Genomic DNA, 21,875 nt, shown 5'->3' with positions numbered 1-21,875 from the left:
TTCAAAGTTAGCAGGTGGCCCGGTTTATTTGCTGTCCAGTGTATATATTCTTCATTGACTTACAAATAAATGGATGACGGGTCTAATACAAAAACCACGAAAAAAATGTCCCAAGTCAACCTATTCGAAATTTAAATTGTTATGTCATCGCAGTATCGCGCTGGCAGATTTTAGCGCCTTACAAGTGCGGACACTTTTTAGCGCGGACCCGACGTCCATATAATTGTAAGTCAATGATATTCTTATACTTTTTGATCATATGAAACACTACCACGGGTAATATATTTGGTGTGGCTATCATTTTTGCACTCCAAAATAGCACAATAACGCATTTTGTATGATTTTAGAGGATTTGCATGAAAGGATGACACAACCATACCATGCAAAGTGAAAATGGTAGACTGAGCTCAAATAAGTCTTGCGAGACCTATAGTTGCCACATATCGGACACTAACTAACGACTTCTACTGTATTTATTGTACTGTAAAACTGCCAATATATCATCTTATACCATACAGCATAATAGATTGAATAACTTACCAGCACGAGCCAAGGATCCGTGCACTTTACCACCAAGTAGTGGGATTGTGAGGTCGAGGTCAGTCGAAGATAGCTCTGACACTAGGCAGGTGTCCTCAAGGGGAGCACCGCATACTGACAGAGTCAACTCCTCATCCTCTACATTGGCGAGGGAACGGATGCGATCCTGAAATAGTTATGTCCTTTTGTTAAGACGGTATGAAGGCAATGAATTTTATTTACTAGGCTCAACTTTAGAATACCAGCCAGCGAACTGATTTTTTTAGTAGACATTGCCATCAAATACTAGTTTCTAAAATATGGAAATGATTAGATTTTATACCATAATTATTTAATATTATGAAATTCACCTTTAACAAAAAAAATGTGATTGACATGGTCTAACTACAACACATTCCAATTTAAGTATTGCACAGTGCCATATTGGGCATTAATATGTCATTCCTTCATGAATATTTGGCAGATTATCAAAATTGTGAAACAAAACACATTTCGCATTAACTTTGTCATCCTCCATTCATTATATGTATGATAAATCACTTTTTTCTCAAAGGTGCGAGGTGGTGGTGTCCACTCAAAACTGACATGAGCTCTTTTGAGCGAACAAACTTAAAAAATTGTATTTCTCAAAAACTATGCACCTCCTCACTTTTGTTTGTTAGCAGGAGAAACTCCCCCTCCAAAAGGGGTTCTCTCACCCTCTCCCAATAGGTTGCGTATTTTAAAATATTTCATAATATGATGTCAACATGCACCTGTGCAATAAGTCTTGTGTTCAGTCTGGCAGAGGACTTTGAAATAAAGTTGATGATAATTTGCTGATGTTGATAAGGTTGACACCAGGATTCCTACTGGTTTAGGTACTTACAGGGCTAGTCAAGCCAATGCTACAATTAATAAACATTTCGAAAATGCCTATCAAACATGGAGCATAACCTATAAATACAAAAGTTTCATGAATTATTTTCAAGATCGAGTTTGTTTTATGATTCCAATACGATACAAAAGAATTTTAAAAGACAGGTTAATCATATAAATTCTATTGCACGGTCTATAACAAACAACACAATGAAAATATCTGCGAGTTTGAAGACCATTTATGTTAGCTCCATCAAATCATAGCCAAACGAAACATATAAGTATAAATACCTTAATCTGTGCAATAGACTCCTCTCCATTAACGTCCAAGACGTGTGTAGACTGTCCTCTAATGTGCAACTGCATTTTGAGGCCTCTGAAATCAAAACGCAACGTGCAACAGCGTGGTCAGAACAGCTGCAAAGAAAACAACTAGGTACTTTTACAAAGTTGTATATCTTAAATGACACTTATTATTTATTTACGGTTCACAACACTCTCATGAAATAAATTACTGCACCTTCTATTACAGTATTACGCAAAAGTCACTAAAATTCTGAAATTCGTAAAATACTAACCTTATCAGCAAAGTCTGACAAGCGAAAGAAACAAAAATGGTGGAGCGGAAACGGATACTTAACAATTCGGATACAAATTTTGGTAAGTTGAAATCTCAGATTACACAATCAAATTTAACAATAAATTACAAAATAAATTAGAGAACAATTTATTATTTTGTAATCTGAGCTTGAAATAAATTTATACGTGTATTTATAGCACTTAAATTATCGTCTTAATTTATCAAGATATGTCACGCATGATTCATGACATAACGAGACGGAGACTAGGCTTGTATAGTTAATGAACTACGAACTATCAGGAATATTCTCAACGCTGAACGACATGAACTAGTTCGTCTTGCACGGTTTTAATAGTTCATCGTTCTTTTTAATTCAGTGTCAAGTAGGAACTGTCTGCGTTGATAGTTCACCTGTCTTTTATACAGTAGGAATCATAGATTTAGTATGTAGGAACGGTACGAGTGGGACAAATAGCGATCTTTCACTACTTTTAGTACAAGTTCGAGTGGGATGCACGATTGAACGTTCCCAGCTCGTTCTAAGGGTCGTATTCTAGAACTCTACTCAATGTTCAAGTCAGGACTTGAGTATGATTCAAAGCACTAGAAATCATATTCAAGTCCTTGCCATTAGGGTCGTATTTCCAGTGCTTGAAATCCTGACTTGAGCATTGAGTAGAGTTCTGGAATACAACCCTTAGTCTCTAATACGTATCTACATTATGTATATGTACAAGCTTGCAAAAAAAGTAATATTTTTTTGGTATGAAACTGTATGTATAATATCAACCTACGTGTACGAGTATATGAAATAGCTGTATCTAAATATTGATTTTTAAACACACCATTCTAACTAAAATTCTTATTTTGTAAATAAAGGATATTTACTTAGAATGACAGTCTTTAAACCTGTAAAATATGAAGGAAAATCAAATATTACCGATTACATACAAATAGTATTTTTAAATGTTTAGTACAGTGTAGTATTGACCTCATGATACTAGAATGTGAATAAAATTACTAGTTTGAGCGTTCGTTCAATGTCCGAGCAATAGGACAAGACGAACTAACTAACTAAGGAACTAGATGAACTAAATAAACTAGAAGACCGACCTAGTTCAGTTAACCGATTGAACTAACTAGAATCGCTCCCGCTAAGGAAAGATCGGGCACAAGTCTAACGGAGGCGGGAACATTCATTATCCTCCATTGCAGTCAGTCCGCCGCGTAACGCAGGATTATGAATGTAGTCGCAGCGTGCAAACCATCCTGCAATGGGTCCCGCGAGGCTTTTTCTTATAAGTGGGTCTTAAGCAGGATAGTGTGTGAGCAGTTGCCTGTAGTGAATGGGCCGTTTTAGACGAACTTCTCAAATATACGTATATAGTATATTAACCATGGACAAACTGCTGGAAGTTCCTTCAAAGAACTGAAATGCACGGCCGACACTCGTATTAGCGATGAGTGACTCGAGTTATTCCCGCAACCAAGTCAACTCGAACTATTATTATAATGAACTCGATGGCGAGCGAACTCGATTCGGTATCCGCCACACGCACTGAGCCGAATACTTCATTCATAGAGCGCATCGATCGACTATTCGTTCTCACTCGGTCGATTCGCCGATTTTCGGAGTACGCTCGAGTCGTATTCGGCCGGTTGATCGTGCCCAACACGGTGAATCGTCGGTTCGAGTTCTACTCGCGACTCGCCGTTGCTGTCAGACATCGCGTCGAGTCAACTCGAGTCAGCAATCACGTATACTCGACTTGAAATAAATACAACTCGTCCCCTACCGCTACCTCGTCTCGTATTCCACTTCAGTCAAATTCATAATATTTATTGATCTAAAGTAACTCTATTATATTTATACCTAATGAACGCAGCTATTAGATTTGTATTTTAATGTTGGTAAGACGGATTTCCACCCTGAAGCTCGTGATTGGCCACCCAAAAATGCGGCTGACGGCTGACGGGCCGTGTGATCGGACGATTTCGCTGAAGTTTTATTTCATAAAAATGATCAAATAAAATAAAGTAGCTGACCGAAAACGTCTTATTTACGTGAGCCGCTTGAACATGTTGTCACGCTTGCTGCGTCAAGTTTTGTTTACTCTGGTGCATTTAGCAGCCAGTTTACTTGTTGCTGCCCAAAATGTTTATCGCCGCTTTTGGGTTAAAAAGTACGATTTATCAACTGACTCGGTGACGAAATATGATATCCAGATGATACTGGAGCATGTGCCGAAGATGACCAAGAGGCTGAAGCATCTTGTGCTGCTGGCTGACACGGATCAGCACACCCTAAGTGATCTGGCGCGCTTGGTTATCTGGAGCCTAGTTTCCGGAATACCATATATCAGCTTTCACGATATTACCGGTAATTAAGTTTAGAAAAAAAATATAATTACGTATTTTAAGATCAAATTATTTTATCATTTGTATGATGCAATATATAAAATTGATAGTAAAATTTCATATTGACCGAGTTCCTGTTCACAATTTCTCTTATCTGACAAATGATAAATCTAACAACTCGGATCTTTACATTGACATTCAAACTGTTTGTTGCAGGAGATTTGAAAAAGAATGAAGAGAAGTTCTTTTATGAAGTGGAACGTAACAAGAAAGGCATTCCAGGCTGTATAAAATGGTCTAATAAACCAGATCTAAATGGTTATACCAATGGGATCCAAGCACATACGGTAGTTATTAATATTTTTACCTCTGATGATGGGAGACCTAAAATTGCACAAGGTATTCGAGATATAGCCAAGGGAATCATTCCATGTAGTAGAAATTTTGAGGAATATACAGCACAAGAATTAGATGAGGTTCTTAGTACAGTATACCCTTCCATTCCAAATCCTGAGTTAGCTTTATATACTGGTACTTTATGCTGCACTCATGGTCTTATGCCTTGGCAGATAAGACTAACAGAGTTTGTACAACTTTCCTTAGACAACAGTGTAAATATAAAAGGATTTTTAGGTGCTCTATACAAGTATAACAAATGTGATCAAAGATTTGGTAAATGAATAGTCACCTTCAAACTTGTACCATTTGGTAGGCCTAAGTATAATTTAGTTGATCCTATTTATTTATGCAATAAATGTAATGTAGTGTGGATAATTGGGAAATTGTGTAATTCTTTAATTTACTACTAACTTCTAAGTTTTGAATACAAGTAAATTATTTTAATTTATTTCAATTAAATTTTGGGTCAAATTCAAATAACATTTTCCTCAAGAGCAGTCTACATAGTAGGCAATATCTTGGCTAACTTTGCTGGTAAGAGCAGTTAATACTAAGTACCAACTGTATTAATTAATAGTTAATACAGTTGGTACTACCAGTAGAACTACACAGTAGGGCCACAGGTAAAGAAGGAACAGAACTTTATTGGTATCATAATAAAACCTCTTATACTTAAATTATTAAATAGCAGGCAAATATAAAACAGGTACTTAACAAACTGTACTCCCAAGGTTTCATATACAAAAGTGAAACAACAAATACTTAGACAAGAAACCTTGTAAAAGTACTTTTACAAGTTGTACAAATTGTAATATTTTAATTCAAGTAATTGTTATTCTCTAGCAATTGAGCACCTTGAAAAAACTTTATTGAGGCAAGTTGTCCTTACAACAATATTTTTAAAATTACGCTTTAAAAATTCATAGGTCAAGGAAAAGGTTCCCTCAGAAAAATTCACTGCTCAGTAATGTTTAGATACTCAACTATATTATGAATCATACTATGTACACACTATTGTGCGAAACAATTGAACTTGAATGATGTTTCAAGACCCTTCATTGAAATGTAAACCACTCAATGAGTTTTGTTTTTGACATACCATTATTATTGTAAATACAAAATTTAAAACATAGAACTATTTTTCTTTGCACCTCCGTTTTAAGATTACAATTGTGTGGGACACATTATAGCAATTTGCTTTTAATGATTGACGAGATTATGGGAGTGAAGAAATGTAATTAAACCTATAAATTGATACAACAAATAACTTCTGAATAGTTTTATTGGAATAGTGCATGATGCTAGTGAATCAAAAAGACTTGCCACCCCAAACAAGGAGCTACACTTCATTATTTTCAAATATATCAACAGGAATCCATTAATAAGTAAATAAAACCACCCTGGTTTGGGGTCAATGGGCTTAAACTTTCAAGGAAAACTATTAACACAAACATTATTTACACTCGGAGCAAGCTCAATACTGCCTCCATCTGCAAGAGAAAAAAAATAAAAATAATTTATCACAGCCTTATTAAAGTAAGAGCTAGATAAATAGCAAAAATTAAGAAATGAATGAAATAAAAAAGAAACCTTTAACGCTATTTTACTTAAAACCTCCCATGTCGAGACATGTCTAGATGCTAGCACCTAAATTGCAGTATTACTAATATTTTGTACTAAAAACCTAATTTCATTGATTATATTTTTTAGAAATTCAGAGATTATTTTTGGAATATTTAATACAATTTTGATGATTTAATTACGACATAAAATAATTTAAAAAATTTTGTAAGTCAATGTAAAAAATAATAAAATGTCATGTTATCCACAATAAATAACTTATCATAAAATCTGAAAATGATTGCAATGCAGGGATTTCAAATAAATAAACTAATACAACCTGCTGAGTTGGTAACCTGATGTTCACCGGCGGTGTCGGGAGCGGCTGCCGCTGCGTGAGCGCCGCCGGTCGTAGTCCCTAGACCGCTCATACCTATCGTACTTTTCATACTCCCGTCCGGATCTGTCGTAGGACCTGTCCCGCTTCGAGCTCTCCCTGTCGTAAGATCGCTTCTCCCTTCGACGCGAGCGCTCCTCCGACCGCGAAGACCTACGTCGCCCCGACCGCGACTCGTAGCTGATCGACCGCGATCGTTTCGCGCGCTTCCGCGGACGATCGTCCTCTGATTCATCCCTATATTTATCTTTATGCGACTTTTCGTAATCCCTACTCCTAGAAGACTTATGCTTATCGTAATAATCGTCCTTCCTTCTAGATTTAGATTTATCCTTCTCATACTCGTCATGACGTTTCGATTTTGAATGAGAATTTTTCTCATCCGATTTTTGCGATTTTTCTTTCTTGTGTTTCTCCTTTTTGGATTTCCGGCGTGAATCACTTGAACTTGAACTGCGGCGTTTGCGTTTTTTGGACTTTGTTTCGACTTTGGATTCCTGTTCACTCTCGGAAGACTCATTGCTGGAGCTCGATGAGGAATCCTCCTCCGAGTCACTAGTGGAAGAGGAACTGTCTTTTTTATTGTTAGTCACTTTCTGTGGACTGAGTATTTGGTCCTTTTTGCTCGATTTTCTGGATTTCTCTTCGGGAATGGAATCTAGCCTTCTTAGTCCATCAATCCTATCATTAGATTTATGATTGCTTTTCTTATCTCTAGATAGACGTCTTTCCGTCAATATTTTTTCTGGCGTCTCGCTCTCAGGTGGGGGTGTAGCAGAAGATCCTAGAATATAAGGGTTATTATTAGTTGCATGTTTAAAATACATTATGCCATACAGCCCATGCCGACACGTATTTAAACATAAAATTAACTACAACCTGACAGTTAGAAATGAAGTATTGTGAATTTATGTAAGAAATTAAAGAAATAAAAATCTATAAACATATCTCACTAGATCGTCTAGGACGCTCGGGCGTACCGATGGGCGTAGCTTGATCCTCCGCGGCCTCCCGCTGCTCGGCACGGCGTACCTCGGCCTCAATTTCGCGAGATGTTCGCTCGAACTCCGTCTTCCTTCGCTTTATTATATCCTGTGATGCAAATTGATAACTTTTTCAATTTTCGTTCGATGGGCTTGGATAAATATACAAACCTTTCTTTACATGACTGTCCATGCAGTAGATTGACAATAAAAGACAAATTATTTCGGATAATTTTATTAAAATTCAAGTTTCAAATGCAAAAAGCAAGTCAATGGTGGTTTCATTTCAATAGAACCATGCTACAGAAATAACGCACACACTCAACATAGCCCCGTACTAGGGAAACACTGTGTCGCGGGTGCCATGGACACAACCACAAATTACACCCAAACTCACGAGAGAAATAATTGTAGGCCATACAGCTATTTCTCCCGGCCCGGGAATCGAACCTGGGACCTCTGCGTGGCAGTCCGGCATGGTAACCGTTCGGCCACAAAGGCAGTTAAAGTTAAGTATTCATTGATACTAAATTCTACGAAATGTAAGGGATATATTCAAAATCAATAAGCAGCATCTCCCCAGAAGCAGCTGAAGTTTGTTTGTATGCATGCGCTATTATAAGGTCATTTGATCCAAAAAGTTGGTTATAGAGCTTTATCTGTGTGGGTTTTGAAATTTTTATTGAAAACAGGTAACATGTTAAATATTAAAAAGGTGTGTCCGTCAGGATGGCTGGACCAAACGAGATAGGCAAATCAAATTGTGCTCGTTATTTACTACCTATTTTCTACTATTTATTGGCATGTTTTGTACCGTTATGCTAACGGAAATATTAAAGAAATAAAGTCGAAAGCCATTCTGATGTCAGGTTGGCTGGACCACTTAACGTTTTCCATGGTTGTAGCAGTATATAATTTACTTTTGTTATATAACTAGTTTACTACCTAAACCTACTTTTTTTTCACTATTTTAGGAAGCCTCTGTAAAAAGTTATTTAAAAAAAATAATAAAACACCTTTTCAAAAGGTATTTTCTAAAAAGACAGTTTATTTTCTCCGTGTAATTTAACCGTGTAAAGGTACTAAATAGTAGAAAATAATGGGCACAGTTTGAGTTGTATATCTTGGTTGGTCCAGCCATCCTGACAGACCCGAATAGGTAAGTATGGATTTTACGGATGAACAGTTTGGGCATCTAACCTGTAGTTGCTGATCGGTAATGTCTTCGTGGTCGTCGTCATCATTGCCACTCTCGTCACTGCTGCTCTCGTACGCCCCGAGCCCTGTACACACAACATCGTGACAACGCTGTCTCGTCGTACTACTTAAGCACGAGTTGACGTAACTGTTCTGACTATTGTACCTTATACTTTATAATGCGTATTCAAGGAAACGATTTCTTGTCGACAGACGACCAAAAAACTCATCAAAATAAATAGTAGTGTTGTCCGTCTTTCACTTATGGGGCGTGTGAGAGACAAAACTACTTTTTTTAAATAGTTTGTTGTATGTAGGATGTTCTATATTTCGTAATTCTGAACAACCATCTATAATGTAGTAGACATTATCGATAAATCGACCTAATTATGTTTTAAACAGTTACGCCATCCCATGCAAAGTGCGATAACGATATAATGACATCAGCCACACATACATACTATAACATTTATAGTAAATTATGTTCATTTCTTACCAATTACTCCATTAAATACAATGTAATTAAACATTGTAGGGTGTTTTTACTAAGTATTGCCTGACCGTCAATACGTAATTAATTTTGTTGGTGAGCTGAAATTAAAAGACACGATAATGTAAATGGTGATTTGCTACATTATTTTATAATGATCGACTTAATTATCCGTCATGTAGGTATTGTGCCATAAAGGTTTATTACGGCACAGTACCATACTTAGGAATCCCATATTTGTATATGGTTTATGTAATTTAGAAAAACCACCATTTACATTGAAACGAAACTATCTGGCAAACTTTTAGGAATTCAGTGTTCTAAGCCATTAATGTTCAGTAACAATAAACCTTAACTGCATGTGTCGACAATGCAGTTATTTTCAAGTAATATTTGCGTGGCAACGGTGTTGCAATATCATAGGAATGCAGAAGGTATTGTTTGACGCGTGCAGGCATGTCCTCGGTACTGGTACAGTAACTTGGTGTGCGTTGACCTTAAGTATGAGCTCGTGTAAGTTTGCGAGAGGTTTCGTGGTAAGAATTGTGGGGCAGCACTCACCGAGACCGCTGGCGATAGCGGCGAGCGCCTTTGACTTGCTTGCCTTCATCGCGTTGAGGCGCGACGCTTTTACCATATAAATAAAACCAACATTAATCACACACACATGTATTCACCGAGCCCAAAAATCTGAAATAAGACCTGATTAGGAATGAAAGTAATACACAATTCTTCACACATCGTTTGCACATGTCGTTAATTATATCACAGTTTCTATCACAGTCACAGTTATGTGTCGACTAGATAAAGTCTTGAGATACCGGTGGGCCGATCGGCCATAGCATAGATGTGTGCAAATACCTTGTGCGGCGGTATATCGGGCCAATTCTTCCTGGCTCACCGTATGAATCTCGTGGTCTGTCACCTCGAGTAGGATTTCTGTCAGTGAACGCCTGACCGTCTGCATCTGAAGGGAACAGGCGTGTTTTGTGGATTAACGGAGATTTTTTTTTTATTATCGAAGGCAAGATTTAAAGTAGGAAATGAACCTACACTTTTTTTTTTTTTCAAATAAATCACGTTTTGGGCCCTGTACAGGTCCCGTGGTCACGGCTGATTGGGATGGTAGATGGTAAAAAAAAATCATATTCTTACAATAGAATGAAATGTTTTGTAAAATCACATTATGTAGCATAAATTGGAATGTTCTTTGGAAAATTGAAAAAAGGTATTTATTTGATAACTAACTATCAAAAAATAGGGTGTTTTGCATCGACTGCATGCAGTTAATGCGTGAAGTCGTTATCAACTTCATGCAGTCGGGGTCTCTGTTGTATGAAGTTGATTACGACTTCACGCATTCACTATAGACATGCAGTCAATCTGTTAGCAGCTTTAGTCATTACTGGTTGATGAATTTATCGTATAGATAGACATAGATCCGAAAAATAGTTTTATTTCCTATGTGTAACAATCGCATAAACCTAATGACTCGATAAGATTAACTGTACTGTGAGAAAATCTAGTTACTAATAGGCCATTTTGCACAAACAAATTTTATAGCTCAGTTGCGGGAACAGATACCTAGGTCACTAAATCCTTTTTTTGTACGAAATCTACATGCGAACCGAGATTCTCAATATAATGTCTCCAGTCCGCAAAGGGGCAGCGTGGTTTATAATGGATTAGGAGCCTCTTTGTAGAAGTACACTTACGTAAAAATTAATATGCTCTTGACAAATTTATTAAATAAAAAATTAATAGGATTTTTATTTTATTTAAACACTTTATTGTACCACAAGTAACTTACAAATTTTCAGAAACAATTTAAATATTTGTGTACAAAGGCGAGCTTATCCCATAAAGAGATTTCTTCCAACTAACCTTTGAAAATCTGAGAGGAAAGTTGGTTTTTTGGGGTGGCACTAAAAATAGATAAGTAAAGAAATGGAATATACTATACTCAATAAATACACAGATAAATTTAATAAATCAAATGTACATACAAGTACATATGTATATGTATATTAAGTAATGTTGATACATTAATACATACAAAGTCTATAATAAAGTAAATGTACTAATAAAACTATAAATAAATATATCAAATGTAAATAAATATTTCAAAAGCTCTAACATGTGGAGTTTGAACAATCCCAAAACTTCAAAAGAGCACTCTATCGGTCTATATCGATCTACTCTATCAATCTATCGGTAGCTGGTTCATATCTGGCTAGAAGGACCAAAGGAAAGGTTTAGTTATTCTACTTTGATGATATATGATATTAAATGATATAATATGATGATATGGTATATGGTCAGGGAAGAATGATAATTAGGAACAACCAAGGTGAGCGCTAAATGTCAACTGATTTATTGATATAAAACATAATGCTAAAGCAAGTTAAAAGCGAATGCACAGGCATGCGTAATGTAACCTAATGTGCTACTTTTAAATGATATGTATGATTAATTGTACAAGTACAGTAAATTTTAGTAAATTAGGGTGTTCCTTGTTCCGTGTTAGGGAGCTTTCTTAGTGGGATGAATATCAACTGTGAACTGACAATCGGTACTATCTCAATTTTGACAACTTTCCAGGATGAAGAAAAAAAATTGCTTGCGTCATTTACATAGCATCTGGTTTATCAAATAAAAATGCTTTCTTTTTAAATATTTTTATTACACATAGTACGTATTTTTATTTAATAAACCAGATGCTATATGATTTTTTGACATCCTGTAAAGTTGTCAAAATTGAGATAGTACCGGTTGCCAGTTCACAGTCGATATATATATCATGAAGAGATCTTTACCACTTCCTGCAAGAGGTCCTCGCGACTCCTGCGCAGCGGCGGGGGGTCGACGCGCGGCGGCGCGCGCTCCACTGACAGCCGCGGCGGCGGAGGCACGGGCACCTTCTCGTCTTCGTCTCCTTCCTTCTCGGATTCGCTTTCCGAGTCCGTTTCCTGTTACATGTCATTTGCTTGCTACACTTAGCACATTATATGTATATTATTTCTAAATTATAAATAAAAATATGTACTTAGTATTTGATCATACTTAGTATTTGATATATTTGGTGTTGGAGGCCAAGATTCAGTTCGGGTCGCTGAGCCAGCGAAGTAAGTATTTGACGAATGTTCATAATAATATTACAAATTAGAATAATATTTTGTACAATAACTTATGTAAGACTGTTTATTTATTTATTTATTTAGTTCACCAACACTATATACATTATAACATTCAAATATTTAACAATACAAAACAAAAGCTTAATGCTATAGCAATTATAATGCTATAATAATTATATATTATATGAAGACAACATGCAAGATAATAAGAGTGTTATTTTAACATTTACTACTGCAATTTTAATCAATCAAACAAATTAAATTGAAAAAATATAAATGTCGTTGATAAATCTAATTAAAAAAAAAATCGAATCTATAATAAAGTAATAAAAATATAAATCATAAAAATAATCGAATACAATATATTTTTTAAGATGTCAGGGACTTCACAGAACGTTTAAATTTAGGCAAACTTTCAGCAAAGATGTCAACTGTCTTGTCAAGATTATTATTATGCTGGTGTGCCAGTCTGGCTAAAGGTGCAAAGTGGCCCAAGTTTGAATGAGAGCTGGGGGTCCAGAATAACTTGAAACACTGCGAGGACCTTGGCAACCTACGCGGTATGTTAAAGCCGAGTTCGTTCAGTAAGTCAGGCGTGTCTAGAATTCCACGAGCTAGTTTAAACAAGAACAGACTGTCAAGTGTATTTCTACGAAGCGATAATGTTTCCATTTTGAAGTGCTCAAGTCTGGCGTCGTAATTCTTTAAGGACCTGGCAAGAAAGCAGGAATAGGTCAAGTGCCACACGGATTTTTTTTGTACTCTTTCAAGTTTCTTTTTGTACACGTCATAGAAAGGGTTCCATACAACACTACAGTACTCCAACCCGCTTCGCACCAAAGAACTATACAACATAATTTTAATGCTGGGCGACTTAAAGTCCCTACAGTTTCGCAAGACGAAACCGAGGGTTTGAAAACCCTCAGATACGATGCTGTCGATGTGGACATGGAAGCGAAGTTTGCTATCGAGCAGCACGCCCAAATCCGTAATTTGACTCACATTAGAAATTGGGTTGACGACATGCTTAGTGTTTCTGGTGAAGTAGATTGCACAACACTTAGAGACATTTAAAATCATTTGGTTATTGTCGCACCAGGAGTCTAGGCGGTTAATGTCTTCTTGTAATTTTGCAATATCGTCAATGGTATTCACAACTCGGAAACATTTCAAATCGTCAGCAAACAGCAAGAACTGTGAGTGCCTAAAGCACTGATCTATGTCATTTATAAAGACATTGAAAAGCAATGGACCCAAATGTGAACCCTGCGGCACTCCAGAAGAAACTCCAAAAGGCTCCGATGAATCCCCGTTTACAACGACCGTAGACGTTCTGCCACACAGATACGACCCGCACCAACCCAGCAGAGGCTCTGCTATACCATATATGGAAAGTTTACGTAGAAGAAGTTGATGGTTAACTTTGTCAAAAGCCTTGCTGAAGTCAGTGTAAATGGCGCTCACAGAAGAACGCTGGTCAAGAGAGTGAGAAATATTATTGATGAATTGGACGAGGTTAGTAACTGTAGAGCGTGGCTTGGTAAAACCATGTTGCTCAGAGAGCATTATACCCTTGAAATGCCAAGAGAGTATGGGGATCAGCAAGTACTCAAAGATCTTAGCAAAGATTGGCAAAATGGAAATAGGCCTGTAGTTATTCACAGCTTCCCTGTTTCCATTTTTATGCAAGGGTACTATAAGAGCCTTTTTCCATGCAGTCGGAAAGACACCAGTGCTCAGAGATGTATTAAAAATTAGTCGTAAAGGTCGAACTAATCCTGGGGCACACATGGTCACAAATTTAGAAGGAATTCCATCACTTCCAGCTCCCTTCGAAGGATCGAGTCTCTCCAAAACCTTGATTACCTGGTCGTCATTAAATTGAATCATAGTTAAAAAGCTGCTAGTTAGAGATGGTGCATCGTAGACGGCAGCAGAGGTGTCAGTAGGTTTGTTGTAAACTGAAGCAAAGTTATTAGCGAACAGATTGCAGATATCTTTACTACCAACTGCAGATTTTTCATGCAGGCACATTTGAAAAGGATAATGGCTACTGTTATTACGTTTACTTTTCACAAACGACCAGAATATTATGTGTTTTAGTATAACGTTACCTTAATTATTGAAGGCAATAACCGAAGTATTTAAAACAGGAAAGACAATTCTCATATCTTTCTGTGTGTAGAATTGTGAGCGATTATACGATAGGTAGAAAAGTTACTCTGTGTGATAAATCTTTGTGTAGTTTCCTAGCGTTGCCGATATGTGCCGCTTTCAAACTCTTATATAATACATATTGTATAATTACTTACAAATTTACTCTTAGGAGGCAATACTGGTTGTCCACCAGCTTCTGCCTTAATTCTTTCCAATTCTTCGTCTTCTAGTCTCTTCTGTTCTTTCTCTGCTTCCTCTCGAGCCTTCTTCTCTTGTTCCCTTTCTATTGCTCTTTGTTTCTCGCGCTCCATTTTCTCTAAACCTAAAATAAAAAAATATTAGTAATAATAAATCTCTAAATGTTAATAGGTTTTTTAATACTTTGATGTGTGCATTTATGTATATTGCTTACCGGAATGCAAACTAATTAATTAATTGATCAAAATGGATGCAAATTACTTTTCTATTTCGCGAAATCGAGTGAAATAGCAGCTCTTATGTTACACATTTTTTTCATGCAGTTATTTTTCCATTCTTCCTCCGCACAGTAAAGTTTATAACGAAATTATATAAGCCGGCAATATTGAAGTTTTTAATAAAAGTAAAGTCTAGAGGTAGAATGAAGGCCTGCTACAGAGTGTTACGACAAACTCGTTAAAGTTGACTGGAGTCAGTGGATTATATACATTTGGCTGACTGTTTGTCATTTTTTGTCAAAAATTTGAGACAAAACTATGAATCAGCATGAATAATTATCGAATACATATAGGATAATTATCAAGATAAAATACAAAAGGTAAATATCTTGATAAATTCGAACCCTTTTATAGGATTATCATGGATAGAGATATAATTTATCACTTTTTATATTATTCTCATATTACTCAGACTTATTCTCATATTTCAGAACGGTTTAATAGAAAACGAACTGTGTTAAGTAGTGATAATTGTTTAGAACAAAATAAAATCATTCAACAAAAAACGGTGTAATAGGCAGACTTGTACCTTCTCTTATCCAACCAGGGAGCTGCCGTCGTTTGGCTGCATCGATGGTGGGCGTTGGCATGGAGATTGGCACTGGTACTGGTTCCACAGGCGGTACCATTGTTGGCTTATCTCTGGTAATAAATATTTTTTAAATTTAATAGTTTATTGCACTGGAAAAAACGCACAAAGCACTTTTAATAAAAGGAAAACACAAAATAAAAGTTCTGCTTCTTTCTGAAAGAAATTTCTTCCTACAGACCTTAATGTATATAAATACTTAGACAATTACATATTTCATAACATAATACCCAAGATATGGATGGATTAGTGAATAAATAATGCTCCTTAACTGTCATTTTGAAAAAAGTTAACGATATTCTTTCATTCCGTCTCATCAAAGTTTCGTTGTATATTTTTGTTCTCCAAAAGCACACCAGTGAGTTTATATCCACTTCCGGACACATAATTCGAGCCACCACGCATCTTCAGTATTAAGTACCCAAAGTTTAAACAATGTTTGATTGATTAAAAACTATTATGTAATTTTGAAACTAGAATACTAAACGACTTTTCCATTCCAACGTCCTTGTTGGGAATTTGGATTTGCAAAACCAGAGGAAAACTTTTTCTTCTATGATAATATACTATTTTTTTATTCTAGCCTTTTACGACAAAAATGCGAGGTGGCTCGAATTATGTGTCTGGAAGTATATTTCGGTGTGTGGCAATGTGTACATTGTAACCAGCAGAACATTGGACATAGTTGTGTAAACAAGAACCAACCCACACCTCGAATGAAATCGAGTTACAAATTTAAGCAGAACTCTAAACGTTTCTTTACTTGCTTACAGAAGAGCCTGACAATGTACCAAGCCAAAACAAAGAAAATTAAAATCACCCCGGGTACCAACTTTGGCTTTTTAAAACCTAAAAAGAACCATGCTGCGTACTTTCAAATACATTTTTTTTAAATCCGCTAAATGGATCCATGTGACATGGCATATTTAAGTCGCTTATGAAATAATCAAGACGCTTAGTCTTGTATAAGTAATAACATTTTGTGAAAACAGTAGGAGAACAATGAATTAAGAAGCTTGGGGTTTTTTTGCGTTTGATTAAGTTGAATGTTTAACATGGGTAGGTGTGTGTAAAGTGTTCCTATGTGTGAATTTAATAAGACAATTAACTTACAAACGGGCTGCGTCCTGATGATTATGATGTACAAGGAGTAATCGTTAAGTGTGCCCAGGCGATTATTTCATAAATATAAGACTTATCAAAAAGCTTTAAACTGATATTTGGGGTCGTATTCCAGAACTCTACTCAATACTCAAGTCAGGACTTGAGTATTGCAGTGAGCACTGAAAATCATACTCAAGTCTGCTCAAATCCTGACTTGAGTATTGAGTAGAGTTCTGGAATACGACCCTAAGACTATTGTCGAACGATTACACCTGTATATTAAGACTATTATCCTATCATATCCTATTCATGGCATATGTCCAGCAGTCTTTCGGCTGGAATGATGATTATCAAATATCCTATTCTACCCTCGCATGAAGCATTTGAAAAAAGACACATTGCAAGAAATGTGACTATTATAATTATTATAGTAAAAAGAAAAAGCCTCAGAAAAAGAAAAGGTACTTGTTGACGATGCTGTAGCAAGCACTTACAAAAAAGCTCAGTGTTTGCAAAACCTTTGGGCATCCATTCAGGAAGATCGATATGACAAGAAGAAGAACGACGCCATGAAGCACTTAATATTTTGGAGTGACTTGCTGGAGTCAAAATAGAAATATAAAGCTGACGTTGATGCTAAATTGAAGTTTTAATGGACACCCAACACTTCAATTCATCAGGCTTCGCTTTTGGGAGGGCACAGTTCCTTATCTGATTAAACAGGTTTTGGCTGAATCGAATGTGCTCTAAATTGCAACAAATATACACCAGAAGACTAAATGCAAATAAATAAAAAACTGCAGAAAAAATAAATCCATGTCCTAGAATGAGAAAAGATTTTTTTGTCATCAAAAGCGAATAACAATCAGAAAGAAATCAACTGATGGGTCAAAAGTGTTTTAGCTTAATACAAAAGAACTTATGCTTAAAATGAAACATCTTCTTTTCAATTTTTGTGAGTCGCAACCCAGATGAAAAATATATGGAAGTAAATTTAACGAAAAAATTATGAAGAAATACTGCCTGATCAGCCAGAAAACCCATGCGTGAAGCATAGTTAAATGACCTGAAAGTTTATTGCGTCTTATATTAAAAGATGCAATAGACTTTTACAAAAACTTTACAGGAGATGAAACTGTTGAACATGACATTGACGGGTTTTCTGATGAAATTTTGAGGTAGAAATGGACAATGGTCATTAGGTAATGTGGGATGGTGAATAAGAGTGTTTTGCTAAAGTAATAGGTATGCGTATGATTTTGATCTTTAGAAGTAATATGTATGTCAAAGTTATAATAAAAAAGTAATTAAAAACAATAACCTTTTAAAGTTATTTACGTTAATAGTATTTTTGCAATGAAGAACCAATTTTACGAAAAAAAAAATTGTCTTTCTTTATGATAATAGAGAAACTGTCTGTGTTTTCTGTTTATGCCTCAATGCTATACATAATTCTGTATAGATATGTAAAATAATATGTAAATTTTATTTGTTCCGTACGACGTAAAAGTTGCTGCAAATGGTAAATATCACAAGAATGTTGTAAAAAATATTGTAATTTAAAAATGTTATAAATAAATCTTTTAAACTTAAAAAAATCACACTTCGTTGTTACCTTAGTGCTCTCCCTCTAATAGGTTTGGTTTCTCGATTCTTGCTTTTAGACCGCCTCTCGCGGTTGCGGCTGTTGCTGCTGCTCCTACTCGTTGACTGGTCTGATTGGGATTGTGGGGCAGTCCAGTAACCATGCTGGAAAGTCGGTGCTTGACCTGTAGTGTACCTGGAAGGATTAAATCATAGATTTAGTGAACAAATGATAATAGAACAAATGATAATAGAAAATAGAACTAGCTATGTACTGAATTTAAATGGAGAATAGTTGTGTTTCACCAACCACAACAAAAAAAATATACATTGGTGGATGAAACATATCTTAGCTTTTTGCTTTGTGGTGGTAGATATTGGGCCTTAGGATTGTAGTAAGTACCTGTTTGCACTTCTTTTTGAAGGACTTAATTTTTTTCAAGAAGGTGTTTTGAAAAACTCAAGAATCTTTCTATTTGTAAAAATTTAAATGTCAAAAATGTTTATTTATAAATGACATAATTGTCAAATACAAAGTACTGTTTTGTATAGTATTTTGCACATTATATGTATCATTTATTACGAACAACAAATACAATGAAACTGCTGTTGCTTTATTTATAATATACATCCTCATTTCTTTACAGCATTGTGTATGGAGAATGTAAAATTTTATTATTGTGCATGCCATTGAATGAATGTCATCTAATTTGTATTCCCCTTTGCACCTATGTCCTCATTTAAATACCAAGGCTTTCTTTAGAATACATGGAGATTTCCATGCATGTCTTCCAGTGGATACCTTCTTAAAATAGGGATTTATCATCAAATACTAATTTGAAATGTCACATAAACATTCATTGTGGAGGTTTCCTCACAACTCTTTAATTTTTCTTCACTGTTCAAGAAGTTATAATATAAACGCACATAAATTGAGAAAACTCATGAGTGTATAATCAGGATTTGAAAATTTTAAAAGGATTTGAAAGACGCAATGAAGGCAAGCATCCTTATAAAAAGGCTATCACTACTTATGAAATGTTTTACATTAATAGATTACTTATTTGTATATTTATTTATAATTATAGACATTTTTCCAAAAATAGAACAATTACTCTATAAATGTTTACCTCCATGATACTTGTAAACCAAATATTTTTTATATTAGTGCTATTGTAGCATTTACAAGGCAGCAATTAAGTTGTAAAACCACAAGCTTTGTGAAATTTGTGGTTTTTCATTGATATATGAAGTAACATTGTACATTGTGTTGGTGTTTGCAGGTAAGTTTCATTCAATATGTAAAAAAATAGTTTATATATTCATAGAAATTACAAGTAACAATGCAATAATTGTAATAATAATGTTACAACAATTATAAATATAAAAACCAGAAATAATTAACAATCATGTTCAAATTAATTACAAAAATTAAAAAGTTCAAAATATATAATGAATATTACTTGCATGAAATTATAATAGCATTTTATTACAAACTGTTGCAAATGTTAAAATGAAATCTATTTCTTACCCTGGCATGGGTGCTTCCGCAGGTATGGGGAACCCATCTATCAATGGGGGTATGTTCAATGATGATGATTCGGCTGGTATCTTTTGGTCCACAGGCCCAGAGCCGGGCCATCCCCAACCTTGAGAACAATATAAATTTTTTTATATCATACCAAGTGACGGGACAAACAAGTTATACACTTGGCATTGAGTGAACTACCAGTCCATAGCAGTGCCAGTGGTGCTCTGAACTTTAAACCGCAAGATCTGAGGGGCACTGCCACTGCACATGTCAACCCGAGACATAAGTTAACAAGTTCCATGTGTCTGTAATTTCACCAGCATGATACTTATACTGATATTTTAGCTAAGGTCCTGCAGATCCTGGATGGATAAAAAAGTACCATATTTTCTTTCAAAATTTTATGTCATAATCACAACATGGTGAAGGTTGTAAAGGTCTAAATTGTCAACATTTGTAAAATGATGAATAATTGATTTTTGCGATTGAGTACCATGGATTTTATTTTTATTGGTCGACTGGGCAAGTTTTAACATCTCAACTCTGTTACTACAATTAGTAGTGCAATGTATGTAAAATAGGCACAAGATGTCGAATTGCAGACACCAGCACGTTGCACCTTTCCATCTGTCTTCGGTTCTCTGTGCTCCAACTAAGTATGTTGTATGAGCTGGTACATTATCCGGTTTAAACAATTTTATTTGTGGGTTCAGAATTATACTTCACTATATTGATATTCACATATTCAAAGTAGTAGCAAGATCTGACAACTCATAAGCGTGAGAAGAAAGTATCATACATGGTATTTACTTTATGAGAATTTTTTTCAGAACTAAAAAGATAATTTAAAAAATTAGTACATTTTATTACTTTTAAGGAAGTCAGCTGATTGACAAATAATAATTAGTAGGTAACAAAGAGAAACGCTAATCAAATGATAAGGTTTTTTCCTAGGCTACTTCCATTTCACTATCATTTCTACAGCATAGATTCAGCAGCCTAGACAGCCATTTTGAATTATAAATATTGCACTTCTGCAATCCACTGAAGACTCTCTTTTGTAGGCTAATTTCCAGGATGCCTTAGACAATAATTCCCAAAGATAAAAGAGGTCTATCTACAACCGGTGAAACGCCACCAATTAGGTTAAAAATGTCGTAAAATAACATATCTTACCCCATTGGTTCCATCCGCCTACCCATGAATTCGTAGCAGGATTCCACTCCGCTCCAGGTGGTGGTACAGGGCTGTCAGAGTTGCCATCTGGATTTTCGACCTCCATTGGGGCCTCGCCTTCTTCCGTATTTTCCTTCACCGACGCCGCAGCGGTTGAAGGCGGTGGTGGTACCGCCAGGATGGCTGCGGCTTCCTTCATAGCAATCCATTGTTGAGCTAAAGCAGCCCAGTCTACCGTACTAGAGTCTATATTTTGATACGCAGTCGGATTCAGCGCCCACTGCGTAGGGTATGCCGAGTTTGCGGCATCTTTGCCAGAAAACATAACGCTCACCAAAACTATATTTTTACGTTTATGAATAATACTTTCACTCAGCGCAATGGAACATTTAGTGAAATTAGAACATAACTGCTTTTGTTATTTCGTATAATACCCAGAAAATTGAGTAAAAAACGTTCTACTATCAATACGGCACATTATTTCCAATTCCAACCAAAGACAATTTGCGTTTTTTTCTCTGCACATAATATTGCTATTATTTTTTTCCTACTAATAAATAAATACTTGACCTAGATCTGTAAGTTTGTCAGATTTACATTATCAACATTTTTTGGAAATGTAAATTTTAAAAATTAATACTGTTTAAAAATTTTAATTTATCAAAAACGAGTTTAATTTAACATTTGTGACGATTTTAAAAATAGATTTCTATACAAAAAAAAACAAATAAATTCCAGTCCATATTTTTAAGAAATGGT

At 35.5% G+C, this 21,875-nt stretch overlaps 3 protein-coding genes across 4 annotated transcripts; 1 reads left to right on the top strand and 2 right to left on the bottom strand.

The window, feature by feature from the left end:
* Positions 1 to 490: 490 nt before the first annotated feature.
* LOC113229650 (ubiquitin-like protein FUBI) lies at positions 491 to 2,028 on the bottom strand. Its single transcript, XM_026463319.1, has 3 exons — positions 1,977 to 2,028; positions 1,690 to 1,774; positions 491 to 706 (listed from the first exon to the last, which is right to left on the bottom strand). Exons 2-3 carry the CDS (start codon positions 1,762 to 1,764, stop codon positions 506 to 508), a joined length of 276 nt encoding a protein of 91 aa, XP_026319104.1. The 5' UTR covers positions 1,765 to 1,774; positions 1,977 to 2,028; the 3' UTR covers positions 491 to 505.
* Positions 2,029 to 3,902: 1,874 nt separating this feature from the next.
* LOC113229646 (dehydrodolichyl diphosphate synthase complex subunit nus1) lies at positions 3,903 to 5,297 on the top strand. The gene is made up of 2 exons (XM_026463316.1): positions 3,903 to 4,358; positions 4,553 to 5,297. Exons 1-2 carry the CDS (start codon positions 4,058 to 4,060, stop codon positions 5,014 to 5,016), a joined length of 765 nt encoding a protein of 254 aa, XP_026319101.1. The 5' UTR covers positions 3,903 to 4,057; the 3' UTR covers positions 5,017 to 5,297.
* Positions 5,298 to 6,006: 709 nt separating this feature from the next.
* LOC113229555 (arginine/serine-rich protein PNISR-like) lies at positions 6,007 to 21,587 on the bottom strand. Of its 2 annotated transcripts, none has more exons than XM_026463195.1 (12): positions 21,117 to 21,587; positions 19,941 to 20,058; positions 18,441 to 18,605; positions 15,662 to 15,774; positions 14,812 to 14,978; positions 12,179 to 12,331; positions 10,224 to 10,329; positions 9,924 to 9,989; positions 8,876 to 8,958; positions 7,646 to 7,784; positions 6,636 to 7,476; positions 6,007 to 6,225 (listed from the first exon to the last, which is right to left on the bottom strand). In XM_026463195.1, the coding sequence occupies exons 1-11, from the start codon at positions 21,439 to 21,441 to the stop codon at positions 6,659 to 6,661; spliced, it is 2,253 nt and encodes a 750-aa protein (XP_026318980.1). In that variant the 5' UTR covers positions 21,442 to 21,587; the 3' UTR covers positions 6,007 to 6,225; positions 6,636 to 6,658. The 2 variants fall into 2 exon arrangements, with proteins under 2 accessions (XP_026318980.1, XP_026318981.1); XM_026463196.1 differs by having other exon boundaries at positions 7,673 to 7,784.
* Positions 21,588 to 21,875: the final 288 nt, after the last annotated feature.

Source organism: Hyposmocoma kahamanoa, unplaced genomic scaffold (assembly GCF_003589595.1).
Source record: "Hyposmocoma kahamanoa isolate Upper Pololo Valley unplaced genomic scaffold, ASM358959v1 62, whole genome shotgun sequence".
Taxonomy (NCBI): Eukaryota; Metazoa; Arthropoda; class Insecta; order Lepidoptera; family Cosmopterigidae; genus Hyposmocoma; species Hyposmocoma kahamanoa.
Note: the sequence above shows the minus strand (reverse complement) of the source record. Positions and strands in the feature narration are given on the sequence as shown.